General features: G+C 43.3%; 1 protein-coding gene across 3 annotated transcripts in view; it reads right to left on the reverse strand.

The window, feature by feature from the left end:
- Nucleotides 1–26,861, reverse strand: part of TNFAIP8L3 (TNF alpha induced protein 8 like 3) — a 48,227-nt gene that overhangs the window by 4,205 nt on the left and 17,161 nt on the right. The window contains exon 1 of one of the 3 annotated variants that reach the window (XM_063794950.1): nt 16,417–18,743. The exons of the other annotated variants lie outside the window; for them this stretch is intronic. Within the exon in view, the coding sequence (XP_063651020.1) occupies nt 16,417–16,510 (94 nt within the window). The 5' untranslated portion in view covers nt 16,511–18,743. Of the gene's footprint in view, nt 1–16,416; nt 18,744–26,861 lie in introns of those variants that run through there. 3 annotated transcript variants of the gene reach the window in all.

Genomic DNA, 26,861 nt, shown 5'->3' on the forward strand with positions numbered 1-26,861 from the left:
ACCAGTTGTCAGAGCTCACATATCCCCATAAGATTTATTTTAAAAATAATTAATTGGCTGGGTGCTGTGGCTCATGCCTGTAATCCCAGCATTTTGGGAGGCTGAGGCGGGTGGATCAGTTGAGGTCAGGAGTTTGAGACCACCCTGGCCAACATGGCTAAACCCCATCTCTATTAAAAATACAAAAATTAGCCAGGCCTGATGGCATGCATCTGTAGGCCCAGCTACCTGGGAGTCTGAAACACGAGAATTGCTTGAACTGGGGAGGCAGAGGTTGCAGTGAGCTGAGATCGTGCCACTGTACTCTGGCCTGATCAAAAGAGCAAGACTGTCTCAAAATAATAATAATTAATTCAATTTATCAACATTTATTTTATTTTGTTTTTTGAGATGGGGGTCTCACTATGGTGGCCTCAAAGCTGGCCTTGAACTCCAGGGCTCAAGCAATCCTCCTGTCTCAGCCCTGAGTAGCTGGGACTACAGGAATGTACACTGTGCCCAGCCCATATAAGAAATTTTAAAAACTGTGTACCTCCTTGAATATTTTAAAACTTGTCAGCAAGTATTTTGCATGTTAAGATTAAATAGTTAGGAAAGATATAATTTCTAGATAATGTAAATAGTGACATTTTCAAATTAGCCTGTTAAATCATTCTTTTAAATGTGTCCAATGTAACGTAAGTACCGTTGTTATATAATACCCATTATTGTACACTTTAAAAATGACATGAACAAGGTCTTCTTTAAAAATTGGAAATGTTACATTTTTTTCTCCTTGAAATTGTATCTCTATTCTACTTCACCCACAGCACTTTAACTTCATGTATGTGCTTTGCTTGAAAATATTTATCAATCCATCATAATTCTCTACAACCAAAGGATGCATATGAATTTAAATTTAAATTAAGAGAAGATTCCAGGGACCATAAATCTCTAGGCAAAAATTAAAAATTTTCCTTTGGAGCGAGTTATCATTTTAATTATTTTAGGTATAATATAAAATATCAAAATTTTGATAACTACTTACTAAACATAAGAAATGAAGTTTTATTGGAAATGCACCTCTAAATAAGAGGGGCAGGGGTGAGGTATGGTGTCTTACCAAAAGAATCATCATTGGCAATGTGAATTTCACATCAACTCTTTGTTTGCCAGGAGGTTTTGTACCCCCAGGGCAAAATGTCCAATTAAAATTTTTTTCTTGGCCACCACACCCTGTAATCCCAGCATTTTGGGAGGCTGAGCTAGGTAGATAGCTTGAGCCTAGGAGTTTGAGACCATCCTGGGCAACATGGCAAAACCCTGTCTCTAGGAAAAATACAAAAATTAGCTGGGTGTGGTGCCATGCACCTGTAGTCTCAGCTACTTGAGAAGCTGAGGTGGGAGGATGGCTTGAGCCCAGGAGGTTGAGGCTGCAGTGAGCTGTGATCATGCCACTGCACTCCAGCCTGTGTGACAGAGTGAGACTCTGTCTCAATAAAAATAAAATAAAATAAAATACAGTGAAAAATTAGCCAGGCATGCACCTGTGGTCTCAGCTACTCAGGAGGCTAAGATAGGAGGATTGCCTGAGCCCAGGAGGTCGAGGCTACAACAGTGGAAGAAAGGGAGATCCACCATGCCTTGACCTTAGGTTTCTTCTTAGGTAGATGAGTTTGTATATTAGTATGTACAAAGAATATGTATTGAAGTTGTCAAGAGGAATTTGGATCTATAACTGAGTTCCCTCAAAACTCTGTACATGTTGTGGAATGTCTCTGGACTCTTGCAGTCTGCCCATCTACCATTCTGAATCCTACTTTTCTGCAAGAGCAGCAGCCTTCCATGAAATGTTAAGTGTTCCTTGGGATGAAAAGAAGAATTTCTTGATTACATAATTTAAAAAACACTGATTAAGCAAAATGAAATAGCTTATTTTCTGTGAGATTTTAAAAATATTTATTTAATACATTAAGGTGTTCTATCAATTCCCAGAGAGAAGTGGGTGTGGTAGGCAGACTAATGACCCCCAGAGATATCCACATTCCAGTCCTTGGAACCACTGGATATGCTGCCTTACTTGGCAAAAGGGAATTTGCAGACATGATTAAGTTGAGAGTGAAAGAGGGAAGTGGGAGAGTGAGTTAGAGAAAGAGATGTGATGATGAAAACAGAGGTTGGAGTGACATGGTGGCTGGCTCTGAAGATGGATGGAGAAGTCAGAACAAAGGAATGTGTCCTGTAGAAGCTGGAGATGGCCAGGGAGGGGATCGTTCCCTGGAGCCTCCAGGAAAAAAACAAAATGGAGCTCCTGCCAGCACCTGGATTTTAGCTCTGTAAAATCCATTTCGGACTTCTGATCTCCAGAAATATAAAATGACAAATTGGTGTCTTAAGCCACTGAATTTGTGGTAATTTGTTACAGCAGCAATAGGAAATGTATTCAGGTGGGTAGAATGAGATGTAGTAGTCTTGATTTTCTTTGATTAGGGAACTATTTTTGCCTCCTGAGTGACCAAATGCCCAGTTTTCCAGCAAGGAGGGCTTTCCCAGGCAGTGGAATTTCATTGCTAAAATTGGAAATGTTCCATACAAATTGGGACAAGTTGGTCATCTATTCCTGAACTACTAGCGATGTATATTTATCATATGAAGAACGAGAAGTAACAAAGATACAACTTAAGAGTGGAGGAAGATTATACCATTTAAGAAGCTCCTATCTCAGCAGGGGAAGCTGAGTACCTACCCATCTTGCCACATTTACCACCTGCTCTACCTGCTTTTTAATTCTAGAGCCAACCTTTTGTCCCTTTTAGACCAAAGTCCCCTTTATCCCTTGTTTTCTCTGCAATTATTGAGCATTTACTCTTAGTTTGGCTATGTAGCAAGTGCTATGAGGATATCCCGAGAAAAGTATTCAATTGGGTCTTGCTCTGAATATGATCCTGCAAGGAGGCCGGATATTGACAATGAATCAAAATACAGAAACATGTGAAACAGCCCACATTGGCATGAGTGAGAGTAGTTGGGGTAAAGTCCATGGGCTCTGAAGGTGGATTTGCATGTAGGTAGGGACAGCTATGATGTTAGGAAGTGGTTTCTAAAGTCATGGATATAGGCCAGTACTTTTCCCCAAGTCACAAAGTCCCTGGGTGGTTTCCCTGATAAGCTTCCAGCCATCTATCTTGTATAAGAATTTGTTATTTACCTGCAAGTAATTTGGGGTACAAACTTCTACAGTGAGGGCTCAGGAGGGTCACCAGGATAGCATCTCTGAAGCTTTAAAGATCAAAAGTGTCATGTAGAGGAACCCAAATGTTATGGACCACCAAAATTACCAGGAAGGCTTTAAGAAAAGACAACAACCAAGTAGATTTCCATACTCTACCCCAAATTGTCACAAGCTCCCTAAGTGATTCTGACATGATGAATGTAGGACCCATGATTTATAACAGTGTCCTCCAACATGTATCCTATAGAGCACTTGTCCTGTTAGATGCTCCAGGAAAGAAAGTCTTGAGGTCAGTTAAATGAGTTTGTAGATGACAGACAATATATCATGGTTTGCTTTTGATGGTTCACCATACCAGGTAGCTTATTAAGGCTTTGAGAAGTCCTACAGTAAAGATACCTGCATAGTTTTGTTTAGTCCACCACTTCTCAAATTTACTGGACATACACATATACATATGAATATATATATATATATGTATATGACATATATATATCACATTCTCTGGTATGCATTATAGGAAATACTGGGATAGGATTGAGAGAAATAAAATCAAGACACTGGTCAACAGAACACTTTCACAACTCTCAGAGCTTAACGGGGAAGCTGGGGAGATACCATTGTTTCCAACATGCATACATAATGTTACAAATGATTTAAGGGAGAGAGAGGGCACTGAGGGAGCAGTCCCATTTGCAAGATTTTCTGCACATGGAAATCTTGGCCTTGCTTTCAACCATCCTTCTGCCTCAGCCTTCTGCACAGGGTGCCTATTGGTGATCCACCAAGGAGGAATACTGCAGGCTGAGAGAAAGAGCATGAGCTAAGCTTTGGGAGTCAAGGTCACAAGTGTGCTTGGGATATTTGGGAAACAGGCCTAACTAGTGGACCGTGTTTATTAATGGGGAAACACTAAAAGATGGAGGATAGGTCTTGGTAAAAACTTCTCCTTCTGTATACAAGTCCTAGGAAAGCTCTTTTGGCCAGGGATAATTCTTTTAACCATGTTTGAACAAAAGTTCCCATTTTCCAGGCATGAAAGGTAATGGATTGTTTATAGTACTTCGGAATCTCTGAGAATAGACATAAAAATGTGATTATGTAGCGATAGCAAATTCATCCTGGTAGAAAGACAGGGGGCTTCCTTAAACCAAGATTGATAGAAGAGCTCAAGCAAAGATAATATGAAGTCTCTGAGAATAAGGACCCTTCGATCATTTACAAGAAAGGAAACACACCAGGACTATGTTGGGAGAATGGTGTGACAATGGCAGTGAGCTAGTTTGGAGAGAGAAAGCAAAAGATAATTTAAGGGGGGAACTTCACTGCATGGAAAAGTGCTGGGGTCAGTCTGAGCTGCTGCTTTTATAAATGATGTTCAGCCGGAGTACAAGTGATGTTTCCATGTTTCTAGAAAACACTAAGCTCTCCCAGATGGTGAAATGCCAAGCTAATGGTGATAAACAACAGGAAGATCTTTACCAAGCTGGGTGAGTGGGCAGAAGAGCTTCAGCATGGTAAGAACAAGGTAATAAATTTTGGGAAAAATAAAGTAAATGATGGTTATAAAAGATGACAGGCTCTGAGCTCTCAGCTACAGCCCAAAAAAGGGGCTCTGAGCATCATTCTAGGATGTGGGAGTGGACAGGGTGAGGGGACAGCTATTCTCCCCTCTTTTTCACAGGACTTGGAAACTTCTCTAAGGAGTGTGTGGAAAACTTGAATGTAAGTGTGGATAGCTGTGTCAAAATTATAAAATGGGAAATTATTTGTAATAGCCAGTACACATCAGAATTACTTCATTTCTCTAAATAGCTTAAGATAATGGCAGGGAAGAGAATTAGCTAAAAATGTTAAGCAGAAGTTAAGAGTGAAGATGCTTCCCAGAAGAAAACAATCTGGAGTGCTTAATGGGCATCATTTGTCAAGGCAGGGGACCCAAAAGACAGGGAAGGTGGGAGGAAAGGCCCAAGGGGTGGGGTAAGAGCCCTGGGCAGAGGGAGATTCCTGGTAGTCCAAGTTTCTGGCACTCAATCACTTACACTTAATTGTTAGGGGAAAAAAAAAAACAAAAAATGGAAGAACTTCAAGCAAGTCTCCTTAAGACGGAGCAGGCTCACAAACTGCTTTGAACTTGAACTTTCTTTTCTTTCTTTTTTTTTTTTTTTTTGAGACAGAGTCTCGCTCTGTCGCCCAGGCTGGAGGGCAGTGGCACAATCTCAGCTCACTGAAACCTCTGCCTCCTGGATTCAAGCGATTCTCCTGCCTCCGCCTCCCGAGTAGCTGGGACTACAGGTGCACACCACCATGCCTGGCTAATTTCTGTATTTTTAGTAGAGACGGGGTTTCAACATGTTGGCCAGGCTGGTCTACGAACTCCTGACCTCGTGATCCACCCGCCTTGGCCTCCCAAAGTGCTGGAATTACAGGCATTGAGCCACAGTGTCTGGCCTGAACTTGAACTTTCATGATGAGCAACCATCCTTCTGCTCAGTTTATGCAGCCAGAAAAGCTGACTGAACCTGTCACGTCTCTCATGCTCCATCTTTCACTACTGATAAGTGGTCAGGAGCCAGTGGTGAGAGTGATGGCCTCCCCACCCCTTCCCGTCTCCTTTTCTGTTCTGTGGGTGAATGATGAGGAAGGTGTTTGCTGTAGGGGTGAGGCGTGGTGGTATGCAGGATGGGATATCCTTGACAATGATAAAATGCTTCCTCAAGAAGACACTGCCTCTGCTTTAGGTTTTGGATGTCCCTAAGTAGCTGTGGGGGCAGGACCATTAAGGAACTTTAAGTAGCATTTTGAAATGTGAACCTAATACAGTTGTGGTTTCCAGAGAGACTCATTGAGTTGTTACATCTCCAGTGGATTCAAACTAGAAAACATTTTCCATCCCTTGTATAAAACTGTTGTTTGTATATTCCTAGAATTCTAAAGAAAGAACATGGAGCTGGAGGAGGTAGAATGAAATGAAAGCCTTAAGGGATGGTGGGGCCTTTGAGTTAGAGACAAGCAAAAAAAAACCTTGATCCTCCCCTCTCCCATGGAGAAATGATCAAAGCTTAGAAGCTCATGAAAAGTACCTTTATTGGTCCAATTCCTTTCATACGTGAGAGAGGGTGGCACTTCTGAGGCTTACAAAAGGCATTTGGGAACACTTTAAAAGGCACCCATGGTAAAACTTAGATGATTTAGAAGGGTTAGGGAATGGATTTTTCAGACTCAGGGTTAACTTCGCAGCATATTCTTGAAGACTTCTTGGGTCTGGTCCCTTCCCAACCCTCCAGAGGAGGCACCTGCCTTGAAGACAGATACCCCGAGCTTACCCCTGCTTCTGGGAAGTCCTGAGGTCTCCCAAATTTCCACCACCTGCCACAGGAAGCAGGCAGCTTGTGGGACTCATGGGGGACACCATGACTTAAAGGATAGCAGCCTCCACTAGGCACCACTGGTGGGTTGCAAAAAATGGAACTCTTAGAACCTCTATTTAGGTTTCCTTTTTTGTAATGAGATAAATTAAGCTTTACTAATATTTAATACATAGACAGATTTGGGCCCCACTGTTGTGTGGCATTCTGAGGGATGAGGGAAACATCCCCCACATGGGGTGGGGAGAGGTGCTTAGTCTATGCCTCACTCGTTTGTTCTCTTTCAGCAGTTTTGATTTATTTCAGCATATGTTTATGTGTGCTTGGTTAAACAGACTCACTGATTATATTACTTCATTCTAACTAAACTAGCCCTTGCAAAATAGCCCAGTGATTTCAAAAAATGCCTGAAAGAAACAAAACCGAGGACTGAAGATGAGCCGCTAATCATACAGGCACATGTGAACAGCAGGAAAACACAGAGTGGACAATTATCCTTCCTCGTGACAAGAGCTTTCCCCGCAGCCCCACTTTAAGGGAAAAGTAATGATCTAATCAGATCTGACAAGAAATGGGCCATCTACATTTCAAAAATTTCTATGGGACAACTTGAAGAATGGATTTCAAACACTTTTACTTGCCTTGAGATATTTCCCGAAGGCAGTAGGAAGCCATGGCAATTAGAAAGATAGTTAAATGCTTTGTATTTAAAGATAGTTAAATGCCTCGTGTTTCTGATCTTTAGCTTGTCCTCTGGGTGACAGGGAGAGAGCAGAGTAAGGAACAGCATGGGTGATTGCTGGGGTTCAGGGATGAGTCAAGGATGATGATGAGTTGTTTCTTCTAGCTTTAGAGACAGGTAGGGTGAAAGGATATAGAGGTGCCACCAACTGAAATGGACATCTTGGAGGAGGAGCCAGCCTGTAGGGAAGATGAATTCATCCCTGAGTTCCAGGTACCCATGGGGCATCTGGGTGGAGATGGTGACACCAGCCTGTCTAGCAGGACACTTCAAACCTCACCTGTCCTACCCTAGTCTTCCCATTTTCCCCTGCAAACCCTGTCCCTTTCCAGTAAGGAAGAGATGATGAAAAGACCCATCTTCCTGAAATAATTAGCCCACTAGAGATCTTGAGGGATAAGTGGACTCTTCCTTCAAAATGCAAACACGTCCATTTAGCTGGTTAAAGCAGATTCTCTATTCACTTTAGTCAGAGCCACACTGTATCTCTCTTGGGCGTCTCTCTCCCCTTTGGCGTCCACCATCAAATCACCTCTCCTCTTTCTTTTCTTTTTTTTTTTTTTTTCAAGACAGAGTCTTGCTCTGTTGCCCAGGCTGGAGTGCAGTGGCACGATCTCAGCTCACTGCAACCTCCGCCTCCTGGGTTCAAGCGATTCTCCTGCCTCAGCCTCCCGAGTAAGCTGAGATTACAGGTGCATGCCACCATGCCTGGCTAATTTTTGTATTTTTAGTAGAGATGGGGTTTCACCAGGTTGGCCAGGTTGGTCTCGAACTCCTGACCTCATGATCTGCCCCCTCGGCCTCCCAAAGTGCTGGGATTACAGGGGTGAGCCACTGCACCTGGCCTACCCCTCCTCTTCATCAAGAGAATGAATTATTTAAAAATTAGGGTAGGGAGGGAGAGGCAGGCTTGGGTGCAATAGGACGGGGGCAGAGGTTGGAAGGATGAAGGAGTGAATTACCAGAGACAACCAAATGCAGAACAGGGGTGCTGGTTCACCAGTCTTCACCCCCTCTGCCATGTGACCAGCTTTCCTGACTCCAGCTCTGGCTTAGGTGCCCCTGAGATCCTGCCTTTGGCTGGGGCCTGCTAACAAGCAGAGAGCTTTGGCTTTGCAGTTGGTAGCTGCTCAGTCCCAGAGATTCATTCATCCACAGGCTAGGAATGGCGATTTGTGTGTTTTGGGGGCACCAAACATGACAAAATTTCCCAACTCTTTTGGACATTTTAAGGGTGCTGAATAAGAACATACAAAAGCAATGGCAGTCAAAACAGGATGCAATTTCAGATTGCTTCAATGCCTTACATTGAATAATTACATTTGAAAAGCAGCATTTAATTGTCTTCAAGATGAAGACCTTTCCCCTTCCCCTACCCCGATTCCTGGGTCTTGAAGAGAAGAGAGATTGGCAGGAGGAGCTGTAAAACCTTTTAGCTCATTATCTCAGCTTGTTTTAGAGCCTCCAATCCATCACCAATCAGCACTAAGCAATCTGTAACTCAATTAATGATAATGTCAGAGATAAGGACAACTGCTGAGTACAGATTATGCACATGAGGTGGTATATACTGTGTATCTGATCCTCACAACAATTGCTCAAGAGAGGGACTGTGAGTTCTATTTTATAGATGAGGAAACTGAGGCACAGTCAATTTAAGTAATTCACTGCAAGCTAAGTGGCTAGTAAGTAGCAAAGCTGCAGTTGGGCCCAAGTTCACCAGACACCAAAGCCTACAGTCTTTGCCTTCCTGCATCTGCCTTCGAAAAATTCCCCTTGGCTCCCTAATGACTGAGATTTCTCACTTATTTGAAACATTAAAGGCCTCAATTTGAATCTCCACCTACGTAGGGGAGTTGTATTTCATCACTCTTTTAAATACAAAAGGGCCAGTCTTATGTGATAGAACATACTCATCAAGACTTGAAGATAGATGTAGCTTTCATTTTTAGAGGGAATTCTGTATATTTCAACAGTTACATATTAATGTTGCTTTTCATATTGATTTTACAGCCAGTTCTGAAAAGTGAATGAGTGTTTGATAATTTTACTTACCAGAGCTAACTGAAGCAGATACTTGTGAAGCCACTGGGGGGTGAATCATCTCCAAATCAACAGGTTAATTTTGGAGATCTGAGAGATATTTTTGGCTCACTGCAGAAAAGTAACCATCACTAAAAACAACATCTACTTACATGAGTTCTTTAAATGAAGCTTATTCATTCCCCCAAATCCCTTGCATCTAACAAATAACTAGTGTCTCTCTGAATGGTAGATTATATTCAGGCATAATAATAATAAAGTTAAAGTGCTTGCTCTTCCATGTGCTTTATGCACAGTTAAGCCATCATACTCTTGCAACAACTGTATGAAGTAGGCACTAATGTCAGCAATGGCAATGGATGCAGCATTTCACATCAAGGAAACCAAGGCAAAGAGAGATTAAGTAGCTTGCCTGAATCCACCATTTAGAAAGTGGCAGAGCTGGATTGGGCAGACTCTGCCCCAGACTCTGCCTGAGTTCAGTGCTTCAGCCTGCCACACTGAGCTGCGACCCATGGGGTGACAAACATCAATTAGTTTAAATGTTTTCTGAATTATTGCCCACTTTAAGATGGAGATTGAGCAGTATTTTTCCCTCACAAGAATTAATTTTCTAAAAACCACCAAGTGTTTCAAACATGTAAATAGATAAAAATATGTAATACATAAAAACATATACATAAACATAAACAAAATAGAAGATAATTTAACAAACACTGTGTAGCCACCACCCAGATGGAACAATTATTAATATTTTAAATATTAAGCATTTCAAACATATGGACAAAATAGAACATAATTTAACAAACACTGTGTGGTCATCACTCAGGTGGAAAAATTCATAATAGTTTACCCTCAAAGACAGGGAGAGGTAAAGCCCTCTTTGCTTTCAACTCCCTCTCTTCTGCTTCTAGCTCCCAGATCAAACTGCACTACATAAGTTGTATTTTTTTCATCTATCCACGTTTTTATGCTTTTGTCTCATTTCATAAGTATGCATGCATCAACATCATGTTTAAATTTCACATAGAAGGTGTCATACTACACAGATCCTTCTACAACTCTTTATTCCACATCCTGTTTTCAAGATTTATCTTGTTTAATCATTTAGTTGCTTATATAAATATATATCTTCAAGTTTCCTCCTGATGGACATTTAAGTTCTTTCCATTTTCTGCAAGGAAAAAAGTGTCTCCTTGTGCGCACACACACAACAGTCTCCTGGGGTCTACACCTATAACTTGATTGCCAAGTCCTGCAGCAGCAAGGGCTGCCAATGGCTCTCCAGAGAGACTGCACTCATTTTCACTCCCAGCAGCAGTGTCTGAGTTCCTGTGGTTGCACTTCCTCATCAACACTTCAAATCATCCAACTTTTTAATTTTTGCCAATCTGATAGGTATAAAATGGTACCTTGTTTTAATATGCATGTTCCTGATTGCTGGTGAGAGTCAATATATTTGTGTTTATTGGGCATTAAGGTTTTTCTCTTCTGCAAATTGCTTGTTCATATAATTTACTCATTTTTTCAGTTGAATTATATATATTTTTCTTTTTTGTATATTTTGCTTATGATTCTAAGCCTCTGCTGATCACAGGGGTGGCAACTATCTCTTCCCAGTCTGTAGCATTACATTTTAACTTTATTATGGTGTCTTTAATCATACAGAAAGCTATTTTTTTTTTTTTTTAGACGGAGTTTCACTCTTGTTGCCCAGGCTGGAGTGCAATGGCACGATCTCGGCTCACCGCAACCTCTGCCTCCTGGGTTCAAGCGATTCTCTTGCTGCAGCCTCCCGAGTAACTGGGATTACAGGCATGCACCACCACGCCCGGCTGATTTTGTATTTTTAGTACAGATGGGGTTTCTCCATGTTGGTCAGGCTGATCTCGAACTCCTGATCTCAAGTGATCCGCCTCCTCTTAGCCTCCCAAAGTGCTGAGATTATAGGCATGAGCCACCGCGCCTGGCCAGAAATCTAAAATTTTAATAGTCTAATTTATCAATCTTTTCCTTGATGGTTGGTGGTTTCTGTATCTCATTTTAAAAATTCTTCTCTTGCCATGAGGTGATAAAAGATAACCATATATTTTCCAGAAGTTTAAAGGTTTTGTTTTTCACATTTAGGTCTTTAATCAATCTGAAAATTATCTGTACATATTGCATGAGGTTGGGAATCTTTTTCTCCCCACAATTTATTCTATTTATTGAATAGTTCATACTTCTGCTACCTATCTGGTAGGCCCCTTCTTTTCGTATCAGGTTTCTATATTGCATAGATCTGTTTTTGAGTTTTTTACTCTGTTTATTAGACTCTGGTCTATTTCAGTACAAAAACCAAGTTTTTAAAATATAACTCATAAGTCATGATAGACCAAAGGGAAGTGCCCCTCCTCACCCTCACTTTATTCTGCTTAGAAACTGTCTTGATTATTCTTGCCTTTATTCTTCCATAGGAATTTTAGGATCATATGATCAAATGCCATGAGCACTCTATGTTGATCTGAAGTAAACTGGTATCTTTTTTTTTTTTTTTTTTTTGAGACAGAGTTTTGCTCTTGTTGCCCAGGCTGGAGTGCAATGGTGCAATCTCGGCTCACTGCAACCTCCACCTCCCGGGTTCAAGCGATTCTTCTGCCTCAGCCTCCTGAGTAGCTGGGATTACAGGCATGCGCCACCATGCCTGGCTAATTTTGTATTTTTAGTAGAGATGGAGTTCCTCCATGTTGGTCAGGCTGGTCTCAAACTCCCGACCTCAGATGATCTGCCTGCCTTGGCCTCCCAAAGTGCTGGGATTACAGGCGTGAGCCACCACACCCAGCCTAAACTGGTATCTTTATGATACTGAATCTTCCTCTCCATTAACATGACATGTCTCTCCATTTAGTCATATCTTCTGTGTCCTTCAATTATGTTTACAGTCATCTCCATAAATCTCTTGCATATCTTTCATTAGATTTACTTCTAGCTACCTTATAGTTTTGGTTGCTGCTGTTAATTTTTTTCTATTACAGTTTCTAAATGGTTATTAATGATGCATAGGAACCCAACTGATCCCTGTATACTTATCTCCAATTGAGACATTTTGCCGAGCTCTGTTATGAGTTCTAATATATTTTATATAGCATCTCTTGGACTTTTTAATGTAGACAACATTGCCTACACAAAATGATTGTTTTCTTTGACCCCCTATTTCTTTTTCCTGCTTTATAACACCGATAGAAAACATCCAGCACAGTGTTGAATAGTATTACATGGCATCCTGGTCTTGTTCCTAACTTTAACAGGATTGTCTCTAAAATTTCCCTGAGTATGCAATGTTTGCTGTGGGTTTTGATGGATACCCCTTATCAAGTTATCTTCCTTTTATTCCTATTTTGCTAAGGCATTGTTTGCTTTTAAGTAGAAATGTATCCAATTTTAGCAAACAATTTCTTTGTATCCACCGAGATGATCATATAATTTATCTTATAATATGTAAATTTAACCAACTCTTCAAAGACTTTTTGATTTAAATCATCATTGTATTCCCAGGATAAGCCCTACTTGGTCATGATGCATATGTATTTACTATACTGGTGAATTCTACTGGTAAATATTGCATTTTGCAACTATACTCAAAAGTGAGATTGGTCTATAACCTTTTCATAGTACTATCTTTGTCAAATTTTGATGTCAGAGAAGACTAGTCCCATAAAACGGATTGAGTAGCTTTCCTTCTTTTTCTGTGTCTGAGAGTGTTTATGTAAGGTGGGGATTAACTGTTTTTTGACAGTTTTAGTAAAACTCGCCTGCATTTCACTCGACATTCTGAGGATATCTTTCCATGACAACAAATATACTACATCATTGTTTTTTGACAATAGCACATGCCACCATTTTCTCTACTGGTCCCCTCTTGGTAGGTTTCAAACTGTTTCCAGTTTTTGCTATGAAGTATCTGCAGAAAGTAACAACCTAGCAGCAGGCTGCCTGTTGGGGAAAAGGGTGCCTACTGGCACATGGTAGGATTCCCTTCTAATGCTCCTTCCTAAGTAACAAAGTAACAGGAGACACTGAAGAGGAGCTCCATGAACAGACCTCTGGCTCTGCCCACCAGATCCCATCCCTCCTACCAGAGGCCTGCTTGCCCAATTCAAAGCCAAAAGGAGGCTCAACTCTTCACAAAAATGGTTTTGCCCTAACCCAACTGGCTGAAATAGTCGGGATGACAGCCAAACAGTACCAGAAATCAAGCCAGCTCTCCCTAAGGGTGCTGCCCTGGCTGCCAGCCATGCCCTGACTCTCTTGTGCCATAGCTGAATCCAGTGGACCCTCGCCCAGGTGGAAGAGGCACAGCTGACAGGTTGTTTGTTGCCGCTGAAGGTCCCCTCCCACCATGAGCCCCTGGCCAACCCTTATATCCTTCTTGTCAGGGAGGCTGGCCCTCACACCTAGCTCAGTGGTAGCCCTGTTCCTGTGCTGCACTGCGACTGGCCATCCACTTTCCGCATCCGGTGCTGAGTTCTTAGGGATTGATGCTCAGAAGACCTGTGAATCCCCATAAGCAGAACTGCCTACTATGTAGAAGTTACTCAGTATATGTCTTGTATATATGTCTCAGTAAATGAATGACTGATGAATGATTTTAGCATGTTTGTTCTTGTTCTTTGAGGCTCAGATTCCATCAGTTCAGGACCCATACCTGGAAGGAGGTGCATATTCACAATGTGCAGGTGGAACTGAATGTACTCAAATGCCTTCTGAACTAAGCACAAGGTCCACCCTTTGCCTTTCATACGGAGCTATCTGCTTGGCCCACTTGGGTTCTGCCTGTCTTTGACCCAACAGCAGCATCACCTGGGGGCCAGATGGATCGCCCACCATGCTCTCAGTGTTCAGTTCCAGCAGTAAACCCTTTCTCCATGGCAGAAGCACCCCTCCTTCCTGCCACCCCTGGAGCCTCCCCATTTATGCCCCTTCACACTCATGAGCTATTTTAATATACTCAGGAGCTGTCGGGCTTGGAATAGCACAGTCCACGTTCTGTCTCTCTGGGTAATCCTCTCTCTCTCTGCTGGCAGCTCCCAAACTTTCTCCACCACGGCAGGCACCCAAGAACTCAGGCTCAGAACACTAGACTGCTAACAAGGACACCAGTAGGATGCCACATTCAGAGCCATGGGAGCATGCCAACACCGTAATATGTGAAATTAGTAAACAGTCTAATGCAATAAAAATGTCAGTCTTTGGAATGCTGTAATTTTTGGAGGATGGATGCAGAACCTAAAATGTGCAAAACAATAAAATGGAACAAACTCGTCTATCTTGGAAAAAAGAAACAAAACATGGCCTGTGACAGTGGACTGAGGCTCCTGGAAGGTGCTCTAATTAATTAATGTAGTAACATGTAAACCCTCAGCTTAGTGAGCTTAACAACAACTAGACAAACTGTTAGCTGTACTTGAGAGGTCAGAACACACGAGGGAGAAGAAACCAGAAGGTACTTCTGGATGGGAGATGATTTGGCAGACAGCATTATGGCTTCTTCAATGTTCTACTTGATTTTTTTTTTAGTGAAATATGAATCCTGAACAATGACATTTTTGGATTTCAGTCAATCTGAATGCGGAACAGCAGGAAAGGGACATGTAATATATTGCTTATAATCTCCCTTACATATATTCTGTAGTAAAACTGGTTTTGTTTACGGATTTAAGACAAGTCAAGTCACATTTTTAATATCTGCTGGTGTCATGGTCAATATCTGGCCTGTGGAATGACGGTGTTGAGGGATGTTGTTAGCAGATGGGAGGTGGGATGACACCCGCAAGATCTCCTGAGGTTGGGCTCCTAAGATCTGCTGGGACCGCTACTGTGATGGAACCACTCTGAGTCCAGGGAGAATCCCATTCACATCACGTAACGGGATGGGCCAACTAGTTGTGGAGGCTTAAGTTCCTGGAAGTTTCTCAGAAATGTGACTTTCTCTCAGGCTTCCTTTCTAAATTAAACTCTAAGGCCACAAATGGCTAAGAATAGAATTTTTTATACTTCATGGTAACGTAAAGAAGTACCACCAAAAGGTTTCACTGTTTTCCAACCAAATCACCAGGTGTGGTCACTCAAAGATGCTGAGAATGGCTGTCCTGCACAATCAAGATGCCAGGGTGTATCCATGGAGTAGCTAGCTCCTTGGATACAGGGAAAACGAGACAGCCCAGTTCTGGTCCTGACTTTTGCCACTGAGCCAGCAGCAGGAAGTGGAAGACAGAGCCCGGCTTCCAGCCCTGCCCTGCCCCTGCCACCCCCAGCGCACTCACTGTGTGCCATGGGCCCATCTCTTTACCTGCTGGTTTCTGGATCTGTTAAATGAGAAAGCAGACTAGAAGATTCTGCTAATTTGCTTTCTCAATTTAATAGTAACCCCTTAAGTATGATAAATTGAATTTTTGTCATCATCTGGGCACGCATCAGATGTGCGCTGATGCCTGTGGAGAGGTCCTCCGCGTCCCTCCTCTCCCGTGCTGGATTCCTGCCGCCCCCCATTCTACTCCCGCCATTCTTCGTAAATGGAATCCTCCTGCTTCTTTCTCACTGTGTAACACCTGGGGCATCGACCTTGGAGCCTCCAGCTTTCCTTATCTGTGACTTCCCTCCAAAATGCTGCTCCCTCCCCTGTTTTCCTGGGGCCCTTGACTCCTCCATTAGACCTCAGCCTCCTCTGTCAGTCCTTGGCCTGTGCTCGCCACAGAGCGTGCGGTCAGCAGGCGTCATGCTGGCTCTCCCCAAGGCCTCTTCCTGTGTTGGCCTCAGTGCCCACAGACCAAACCACAGACTGCCAGGCCCCCAGGCCCCGGCAGGCCGCCCTGTGCTGACGTAGCTGTGGGTGGGACTCGTGTCCGAAACCTCAAGGCCAGCTCTTCCCGCTGGTCCCATATCCCAGCTGCCCCGCCTGTCTCCCCAGCCTCTCATCCCGCTTTGCTCAGCGCAACTCCTCCCTAAGCCAAGCACGCCCTGCTGCCCACCCCGCTCCCATCTTATGCAAGGGGGCCTAGTCAAGGAAACCCCACCTGGCTTCAATTGTTTGTTCCCTGGCAGTTCCGAGAGGGGAGACCTTTGATAGAGACAGGAGACAGCCAAGGGGTCCCTTGCAAAACACCCCATTCAAGCCTAAAACAGTCTGAAAGCTGAAAGACCCGACTGCCGATCCCGTATGAAACCCGCAACCCAGAGGGAGAACAGCCCCGTCTGCCCTCCCTTCCCCGACAGCTTCTCTCTTAATAATATGCACATGCGCACTGGGGGAACAGGGGGCGGAGCCTCAGGATTTCGCGCCTTGGGCAGGGGGAGGAGCCTGGACTCCAGCTCGAGTGTGCTGGCCTGGAATTCAGTCTGTGAGGTGGAAGCCTGTTAGCAGGACCACTTATTTTTTTCTCCGAGAGCTTTCTTTTAATAAATTCTGCTCCCCTCACCTTTCAATGTGTCTGCGGACCTCATCTTTCCTGGTCACGTGACAAGAACCCCGTTTTAGCTGAACTAAGGGGCAAAAACTTCTGCATCACCTTAACTGTCGTGTTCACTGTGGCGTCCCTGACATGTGCTAGGAACTCAATAATATACATTTAAACCTCAAAAAATAAATAGTGATTGGGCAGCCCCGGAAGAGGCCTGAGGAGGGAATGGCCACGGCAGGACAGAGGAGCTGTGGTTTTATTCTTCCCTGGCTTTCACCACAGACTCCTTGGTAACCGCTCTCAGCAAGGTCACCAAATAATCTTTTAATTGGCCCTGAGGAGTGTTTGGAAACATGGGAGGGCATTTTCGGTTGTCACAAATATAAGCGGGGGCGGGGGGTTCTAAAGGCTGTTTCCGGGGGGCAGATATGCTAACTACTTGTAATCCTGGAACGCTGAGGGCACCCCGATACACACGGCTTACCTGGTCACCAGCAGCAGGGGACCCTCTGTTGGTCTTGCTTTCCTAACCCCACCTCTTCTGGCCCTCCTTAGCCTCCTCCAGGCCTCCTCCTCCTCTGTCTATGCCTCATGTCTGGGTGTCCTCCTGAGCTCACTCAGGGTCCTCTTCTCTCGCTAGACACTTCCCAAGTGTGAGATGCCACCCCTGTCCCATGGACTGACCCCCTGCCCCGCATGTTCCCCAGTCCAGGGGACTCTCCCATCCATAACTGCTTGCCTGATCCCTCCCCCTCCACATTCAACGTTTCTCTCAGCTCCTTTCTCCAACCCTCCTGAAGTCCTCTCCTTGTATGATACGTGACTCTGCCCCGGCCTGTGTCCAGACAAGAACCTGGGGACCATCCTTGCCTTATTTCTCTCCCTCACCTCCCATATCTAACGAGGCCTCCGACTGTCTATTCAGCTTCTGTAACATCTTTAAATTCACCTGCCTTCCTCTGCCTCTCTTTCGCTACCTCAGTACAGACCCTCATGGTTTCTTCCCCGAATGCTTGTCTGTCTCCTTGCTCATCTCTCTACCCCAGCTACCGTTCTATTTTCCACACCAGGCTGACAGCAGGCTTCGATGATGCTGCTCCTCTAGAAAAGGCCTTGAGGGGATTCCCATAACCTTCAAGACAGAGCCCAGACAACTCTTTAGCATGGCACACCAGGCCACTGAACTGACATCTGTCTTCTCTTCACCCTCTACAAACCCTAAGCTCCTGGCTCCAGGCCACAGGCAGGTCTCACCTGCACCAGGCCTGGGTCCCCTTGCACTTTTGCATTTTCTGTCCCTGTGCTGGGACACTGACCTCTTACTCTCTTCCCAGCCCAATTCCTGCTTAGCTTCCAGGGCTCCATTTGAATGACTTCTGACTTCTAGGCAATTTCTTTTTGCAATCACTTGCCCTTTCACTTATCACCTTGTGGAGCAATCAATCATCCACTAGCTGGATGAGGAATTTTATCACCCACTGGTCTGTGAACTCCTTGAGGGCAGGGACCAAGGCTTATTTATCTGGGCAACTGTAGCTAGGGACTGAAACAGAGAATGTTCATTGCTTGAATGCATGGCTCTCACTCATGACATTTTATTGAAATGCATTCACACTCATGTCAGGAACAATAATGATAATGAGAGCTGGCATGTCCTCCAACCAGGGGCCTGAGAGACTCTCACCTGGGAATGGTTGCCACATCACTCACCAGGTTGCTCTGTCACTTCTTTTCTTTTTATTAAGAAAATTATTTTCAAAGTAATACAGGGTACAATTATTTAAAAAGTCAAATCAGACTGAGCATGGTGGCTCATGCCTGTAATCTCAGTACTTTGGAGGCCAATGTGGGAGGTTCACTTGAGGCTAGGAGTTCGAGGCTGCAGTGAGCTATGATCATGCCACTGCACTCTGCACTCCAGCCTGGGTGACAGAGCAAGACTTTGTCTCAAAAAAAAGAAAAAAAAAAAAGTCATTCCACAAGGGAGGCTTATAACATGATGTAGCATCCCCGGCACACCTCTGATGCTAGCTACTTATAGACAAAATAGTTTAAACTATTTTAGCTGTTTCAATGAATAATTACCTCTCTATATTTAAATTACATGCTTACACTGTTAATTCTTGATTTTATTTGCTTTTAACTGTCTACTACAGAAGGTGAAAACTTAGCTTTCTTTCCCATTCATTTCTCCTTCTACCTTCCAATTTGCTTCTCTTTCAACATTTGGTTAAATCAAACTTCAGCGATGACATTACTATGATTTAGCTATCATTCATAGCCAAGTCATGTAGTGTCCTATGACTTCCATGCCTGCATTTCCTTTCTTATTCATCTTGTTTTCCCAGGAGTTAAACACTATTTTTTAATCTCCTGGTTAGTTTTTTATCTGTCTAGTGCAAATTCATTCCTAAAGTTCCTAGCAGAATAGAAAGTTCTTCTCAATAGGTTCAAACACATCAACTAATCAACTGCTTCCACTTTTTTTTTTCTTGGAGATATCTCTGGCAGCCCTCTGTCCCCCAACTCGAGTCTGGGCATGTTTCTCTTGATGCCTGACACACGTAGTCATCCTGGGTCCTCCCTTCACTCTTTACCCCTTCTCTCCTGTGTCCATCTCCTGTTTCTTGGATCTCACAACTCCTTTTTCTTAATTTGGTCCTCAGTTCAGTGGGGCACTTGGTCTAGCACAGACTTCGGCAAACCGCCTTAAAGAGCCACAGAGTAAAGGAGAAAAAGGCAAAATAGAGGATATTGTATAGGTACTTAAATAACCATGTAAAGTGTAAATAACCATGTAAGGTGTACTTAAAAATGGAAACACAAAAACAGGTGGCAGGCCAGATTTGGCCTGGGGGCCTCAGTTGGCGCCGCCTGAGTAAGCAGCTATCTCAGGAAGAGGACATGATAAAGTCATTTTTTGGTATCTAACATATCATACAATGACTTTATTCCAACCACACGCTTGATGGATGGTTTGCCTTGGTCTAGAGCTCTATGTTGGAAATCATTTGCCTTGAGAATTCAAAGGCAGGGCATCGTTGTCTAAAGTTCAGTGTTGCTATTTAGAAAACTAGTATACATTGGTAAGGGCCTGTTTTTTTTCTCTCTGGAAGCTTTTAAGATTTTTGCTTCGTGACTTAACTCCAGGAATGGCCACAAGACTTGGATTTTTCACTGCCTTAGTCCCTCTAACACTCAGGAGGGCTTGTGGGGGTGGGTGGGGGCCCAAGGCAGTGGAAACGGAGAGGAGCATCTGGGCCTGAGATGGGCTAGGGAAGGGAAGACATCTCAGGTGAGGCAGAGAGCTGGGACCAGGGAGATGGGGAGGACAGGGTGAAGTCAGGAGGAGATATTAAGCTTCTGGAGTGTGGACAAGATGGGTAGGGCCCATGGGGGGCCCAGCTTTTCTGGAAGTTTTAGATTCTTTGAGCTTAAAAGAGGCTACCCTCCAGGTGGAGGGGCTCAAGAAAGCTGGGGCAGCCATGACGGGACTCAGTGACTCATGAGAGAATGGACTTGTCCTACAGCACTCCTGTCATGTGCCCCATGATTCCCTGAACCACTGACCAGCTGCTCTTGGCCCTCACCCGGCCTTGATTCCACCTGTGTGCTGTCTTAGCACCAACCTCCACCCTCTTCACACGCTGCTCAGACCTCAGCCACTCTCATTGAGTTATGACAATTTGGCAGAGCTACTTTTTACATAGTTTGTTTTTTAACAACAACACAACAGAAAACAAAACAAAACAAAACACTAAGAATGGGTGGAAACAGGCCTCCTCATCCATTCTCTGAGTCTCGGCACATCACTGACCCCCCTCCCAGGATAAGGAGAAATCCTGGGTAGGGGTGGTTGGTAGCAGCCCTTGTGTTTACCATGCTTGCTGGTCTTAGGATGAGCTATCCATCATTTTGGGCACAATGCTCCCTTTGTCCAACAATTTGCTCCTGTCTCAATCATTCTCCCTCTCTTATTCCCTGATCTCTCCTTTTAAAATCGCAGTGGTCATAGTCACTCACTTGCAAATAATAAGAAAAGATGGCTCCTTCATAAAGGCACTAAATAAAGGAACTTTCCTGCTTTCAACTTGAAAACTAAGAAAGAGTGATTTTTTTTTAATGAGGGGACTTTTCTGGAAGGGTGAAAAAGCATAGTCAACATAGAGTCATGAGTGACTTGATGGGGCTACCTTCTCAGAAATGCATTATTAGGGGATTTTGCCATTGGGTGAACATCATACGGTGTACTTATACAAACCTAGATGGTCAGGCCCACTACCACCTAGGCTATATGGTACAGCATTTTGCTCCTAGGCTACAAACTTGTACCGTATGTTACTGTACTGAATACTGTAGGCACCTGTAACACAATGGTATTTGTATATCTAAACATGTATAAGGTACAGTAAAAATGCAGTATAAAAGATAAAAAATGGTCCACTTCTCTAAGGCACTTAGCATGAATAGAGCTTGCAGGACTGGAAGTTGTTCCAGGTGAGTCAGTGAATGAGTGGAGAGTGAATGTGGAGGCCTAGGACATAACTGTACACTACTATAGACTTTATCAACACTGTACACCTAGGCTACATTAATCTTATAAAAAAACATTTTTCTTTCTTCAGTGATAAATTACCCTTAGCTTACTGAAACTTTTTTACTTTATAAACTTTAAATTTTTAAAAACTTTTTGACTTTTGTAGTAACACTTAGCTTAAAACACAAGCACATTGTATAGCTGTACAAAATTATTTTTTCCTTTATATCTTTATTCTATAAGCTTTTTTCTATTAATTTTTTTCTTTTACTTTTTAAACTTTTTTGTTAAAAACTAAGAAAAACACATACATTAGTCTCTGCCGACAAAGGGTCAAGATCGTCAAAACATCAACAGGTGCAAGGAATTTTTAGCTCCATTGTAAGCCTAGGGACTACTATCACGTCCAAAATATCATTATGCAGCACCTGACTGTATAATTTTATACCTGAAAAGGAGTAAGGATAAATCATTTTTCATAATATAAACCAAGAAAGTAAATAAAGATAGACAAAATCCTGGCAGATGGGGAATACCAACTATTAAGGGTGATTGGGGCTAATTTAAAACTGGGTTAAAAATTCTGTTAAATGTGAATCTAAATGGTGGGCACTTCCTTTTCTAGAAGCTTCCTGACTGGGCTCCCTCTGCTTGGGAGGCTAGAGGGGAGTAAGGGATTCTGGGGCCACCGTATGATCTCTTATTTTTAGCTTCAAGATGCACAAGGAATCTTCAATTAAATTTCAGTCTAATTCCTTCAGAAATAGATTCACATTATATTTAATATCACACCACTCCTCAATAATAAATTTTTTTGGAACGATGGACTGACGGTGGTGGTGGCAGACCAATACCTCCTAAAAGCTAACAATCCCGTTACAACAGGCTTTTAAATGTCCTTGTTTCCCCCTCTAATTTAAAAAGTAATAAAAACACAAAATTAGTATAGGTAAATGAAAATGTGGGAAGTGAATGTCACTCATATCTGGAATAGAGGTCAAGGACAGAGGAAGGGTTGCAGAGGGCATGCGGGTCAGAGCTGCCAGGTGGACCCCCTGCCAGCCAGTGAGCAGCAGCGACGCTGAGTTTCAAGACAGCCAAGATGGCTGAGTCCACAGGCTCACCCACGGGTGCGTTTAGACTGGGATGCTGCAGTGCCCTCGGCCAGTCTGTAGGCCTCATATTTACAAGCTCATTAACTATTCTGACCCTCTGTTCATGGCATGGAGGCCCACAAAGGCTAGGCCAGGTGGGCTCAGAGCAGGAGGTGGTGATGGGGGTGGAGGCACCAGAGAAAGCAAGGGCTGAGGCTAGGGCAGGGGGTGAACAGGGCAGAAGGCTGGATCACCCCAGGCAGGGGGCTGGGCGGAGCCAGTGAGGGGGGCCACAGAGGACTGGAACACAGGGACTTGATGGAAGAGCACATTTCAAGGGAGAGGACGGAGGAGCCTGGGACAAGCCTGCAGGAGGATGAGCTGGGGAACAGGCACTGCAGCTCACTTGGCTCTTGTTTATAAAAGCAAATTACCAGCTGAAAGCTGCATGTACTCACTGAAGACAAATCTGGAAGAGTACAAAGAAGACAATTAAAATTACCTATGCACTCATCACAGAGTGGTTTATTTTGCTCGAGCATTAACAAAAAATCTCAAGTGTTTATGTGTGTGAATGTGAGGGGAAATTTCTCCCCCTCTCCATATACAAAGGGGTAGATGTATAGGGGTGTGTGTGTGTGTGTGTGTGTGTGTCTATGCACATTTATGTATATACGTACATACAGAAAAACAGGGATCACAGATTATTGAGCCTTCTTTGACAATGTTATAATGTGAACATTTCCCTATATCATCAAATGTTCTTCAAATTAACTTTCCTTAACATCTGAATAATATCCCACTGTGTGGAAATGTCATTATGTATTTAATCATTCCATAAATATTTGACTGAATATTCAAGTTGTTTATTTAGGTTTGTTTCTGCCCCCGCCCTGGCCAGTTTTAAATAGCAAAAATCTGCCATTTACTTTGTGATTGGGATAATTTAATCTCTCTGCATCTGTTACTTCATCTGTAAACTAGGAATGATAATACCTGCTTTATCCATGTCATGGTTTTGCTATGAGAACATGTGTGGAGGAGTTTTCACTGTTCTATGATTTCACAGTCTTTTAACTTCGAGTGACTCGGTGGCTGTCAAGGCCACCAGCAGAGTTGGGAAAAAGTGAGGGAAAGGTGATGGCCTGGATGTGGGTGTGTTGGGGTGTCTCCTAAACAGTGAGGAGGAGGGGTCCGGGGCCTTTAGAAGACAGGATTCTTGCTCAGGAAAGAAGACTGGGCTAGAGTACAACTTTGGGAGCCTTTAGCTTCCCAAAAGCTTACAGCTATTGTTATAAGAATGGATGGTCTTTTCTAATAAAGTATTTTATCAGAAAAAAGCAAGGCAAGAGCTCCATCTTAAGGGACATAGTTAGGAAAAAGGTATTAATGAGGGATGCAGGAGGAGCAACTGAGAAGGTACAGAGAAACCAGGATTATACACAGAGAAGTTAGAAACAAAGAAAAATAGAGTCACAAAAATTCAGGTTTGATACCTACCAGATACTGCTGTGGGCTCTCTAAAAGTTGACCCTGTATAAATTTAGCTCTGCCTGCCTTGTTTGACTCAGCGAATTATGAAGTTAAATCCTAAAGGTAGAGAGACCAAACATGGATGAACAAACATGCCAGTTTCTTTACAATAAAAAAAAATCAATCTAAAGAAAGATAAAATGTAATTGGAGAACTAGTGGCCAATAAACTTTTCTTGAAGCTGGTAGCTATTTAAGCTCAAAGTAAATTAACCTTTGCAATTGTCACTGGGCATCTGTAAAACCTACCAAATGCCTCTCAAGTATAAAAAAAAAAATGCATTAATCTTCTGAGGGCTTTGTGGAGGGCTCTTCTGACTAAGAAAGAGAAGTGGGCCTGACCCAAGGGAAGGAGGCCCCTGGGCAACGTGCTAGCGTGGGCCTGTGCTGGTCTGACCTGTGGCAAATGGGCCCAGGATGGAGAAACCTAAGAAAGGAAATGCAGGTGATGGGAGGGAGTGGCAAGAACACAGTAGAAGGTGTCAGAAGGAAAAACAGCAAAAGTCCTTTTGATATCTCAATACCTGGAATAGCTCCGATTCTTTTTTTTTTTTTTTTTTTTAATTACATGTTTCGGGGTAAACACAAAGAAGCCATGGGATCTGGCCTCCAGTTCTGGTTCTAACACTGCCTGACAGTGGAACAAAATGTTTTTAGCATCCCAGGTCAACATTTCAGAAACGGGACTCTCATTCTTTTTAAACCCTCCTCTCTCCCTAAATAAAGCTCTCACATCTTTTTCAAATTGCTTTTGGACCACCTTCTTGGAATAGTGCAGTCTTCTCTTAGGGCTCAATCTAATTTTCTTCCTTGTACTGTTTTCATATATTCTACCATGAGCTTGCACTTTTTTGGTCAGAAAATAATGTTACTGACAAGCAATAACTAAGCGACAATGCTTGAAACACAGACCTGAGTCATCCAGCTCTGAATGTCAAGTTCTTTTCACTATGTTGCACTCTGACCTTTTGAATTTTCTCTCCTCAAGTCCTGCTGGTCACCATGTCCTGGGGATTGTATATCTGAAATGATTCTAAATGCTGGGGTGAAAAAAAGGGCTTAGGATCCAGCTTAAGCACACTTTGAAAAAGGGTGTATTTGACTTTGGTATCTCTCTTAACTCTGCTTTTCAAACCTTCTTTCTCCTCTCTCACCAGGCCCATGGGATCCAGAAGAAGCCCACGGCTGGAGCGTCCTTCTAGGGCCTTCTGCCTAGCAGTGGCTTTGTGCTAACTCTCCCATCTTCCCTCACAGATCGCCCTTTACCATCCCCTGATCTGGATCCGGAGTCAGCCAGTCCTTCCCCATTTTGTTCATGGGCTAATGCAGGGAATGTCTGCAGCTTAAAGCAGGCCTTTGTGGAGGCAGAATGCCCTCACCTAACAGAGGGAGCCTAACAGTTAGGGTTCTGGGAACCGTGGGAGCTGTGTGGGGGATGCAAGACAGCCTCGTGGCATCCGTGAATCTAATTACGTAGTCTACCTGGTGCAAGAGAAGAGTCTCTGGAGTTAGACTGGCTTCATTTCTACTGACAAGCTGTGCAACCCTGAGCAGGTTACTTAACCTCTCTGTGTTTGGTTTTCTGTTCTATAAATTGGGGCTATTTATAGTACATAGCCCAGAAGGCTGGTATAAGGATCAACTACCATATAAACAATTAACCCAGTCCCGAATACATTGTAAGTGCTTAATTAATATAGGATAAATAAAAAGTAAAACATCATTATACTTTTATGTTCAGTAACAGCCCTCTGGGGCTGACCTTGGGCTGGCAAGGATCATACCATCTTATTTCTCATCTTGTTTTGCTACAACTTCTTTTTTTTTTTTGGAGTCAGAGTCTCTTTTGCCCGGGCTGGAGTTCAGTGGCATGATCTAGGCTCACTGCAACTTCTGCCTCCCGAGTTCAAGCAATTCTCCTGCCTCAGCCTCCCGAGTAGCTAGGATTGCAGGCATGCACCACCATGCCCAGCTAATTTTTGTATTTTTAGTAGAGACGGTTGGTCTTGAACTTCTGACCTCAGGTGATCCACCCACCTCAGCCTCCCAAAGTGCTGGGATTACAGGCGTGAGCCACTGCACCCGGCTCACAATTTCTTAAACCCTGGTTTCTCTTATCCTGTAACCACCAATCCCAGCCTTCCCACCCTCACTTTCTCAGTCTTATCCAAAGGAAACCAAGGAGCCACGACTCAATTGTGGCAGGAAAGAGCTGCCACAGAGGCCTGCTGGGCAGATGGCTCCCCTCACCTACCTCCCGTATTTGACTTCGTATTTGCCCACCTTCCCAGCATAACCCACAGGCTCCAAATCAGGAGCGTGGGATGTGTGTGCTCACTAGCAACAGCTCCTTCCAGAATCTCCTCCCTCATGTGAAACTGGATGCTTCTACTACAAAAATATAAACCAGGAGTCTCCATGAAGCTACGTATGGCTAACATGCTTCCTTTCATGGCCAGAATATTTTCCCAGAAAGCACATTTTACTTCTGAAACACAACCTAGAAGCCAGTGGCTGCCCCTGTGGTTTTTCAATAGTTTAAAGCAATATTGGACACCACCAAGTGTCTCCTTTTTTTCCCGGAGAACTGAGTTACAAAATACTGGTTTCTATTAGGGTGTGTCTAGCACTTTCTGTGCTGCCAAGCCTTCCATTTTTACAGTCTGCACACTGGTAGATTTTCCATGAACAGGCTCAAATTTATTCCCAGGCAATGATGCTTAGGAAACCCAATATGAACGTGAAGATTGTTCTAAAGCAGACTCAGAATTTGTCCCATGTCATTGCCTAAAAAGAGCATTTCTGATATGTAATAAAATAAAATTTTTCTAGCATACCATATATATATATATATATATATATATATATATATATATATATATATATGGGAAGGGGGAG

Source organism: Pan troglodytes, chromosome 16, assembly GCF_028858775.2.
Source record: "Pan troglodytes isolate AG18354 chromosome 16, NHGRI_mPanTro3-v2.0_pri, whole genome shotgun sequence".
Lineage (NCBI taxonomy): Eukaryota > Metazoa > Chordata > Mammalia > Primates > Hominidae > Pan > Pan troglodytes.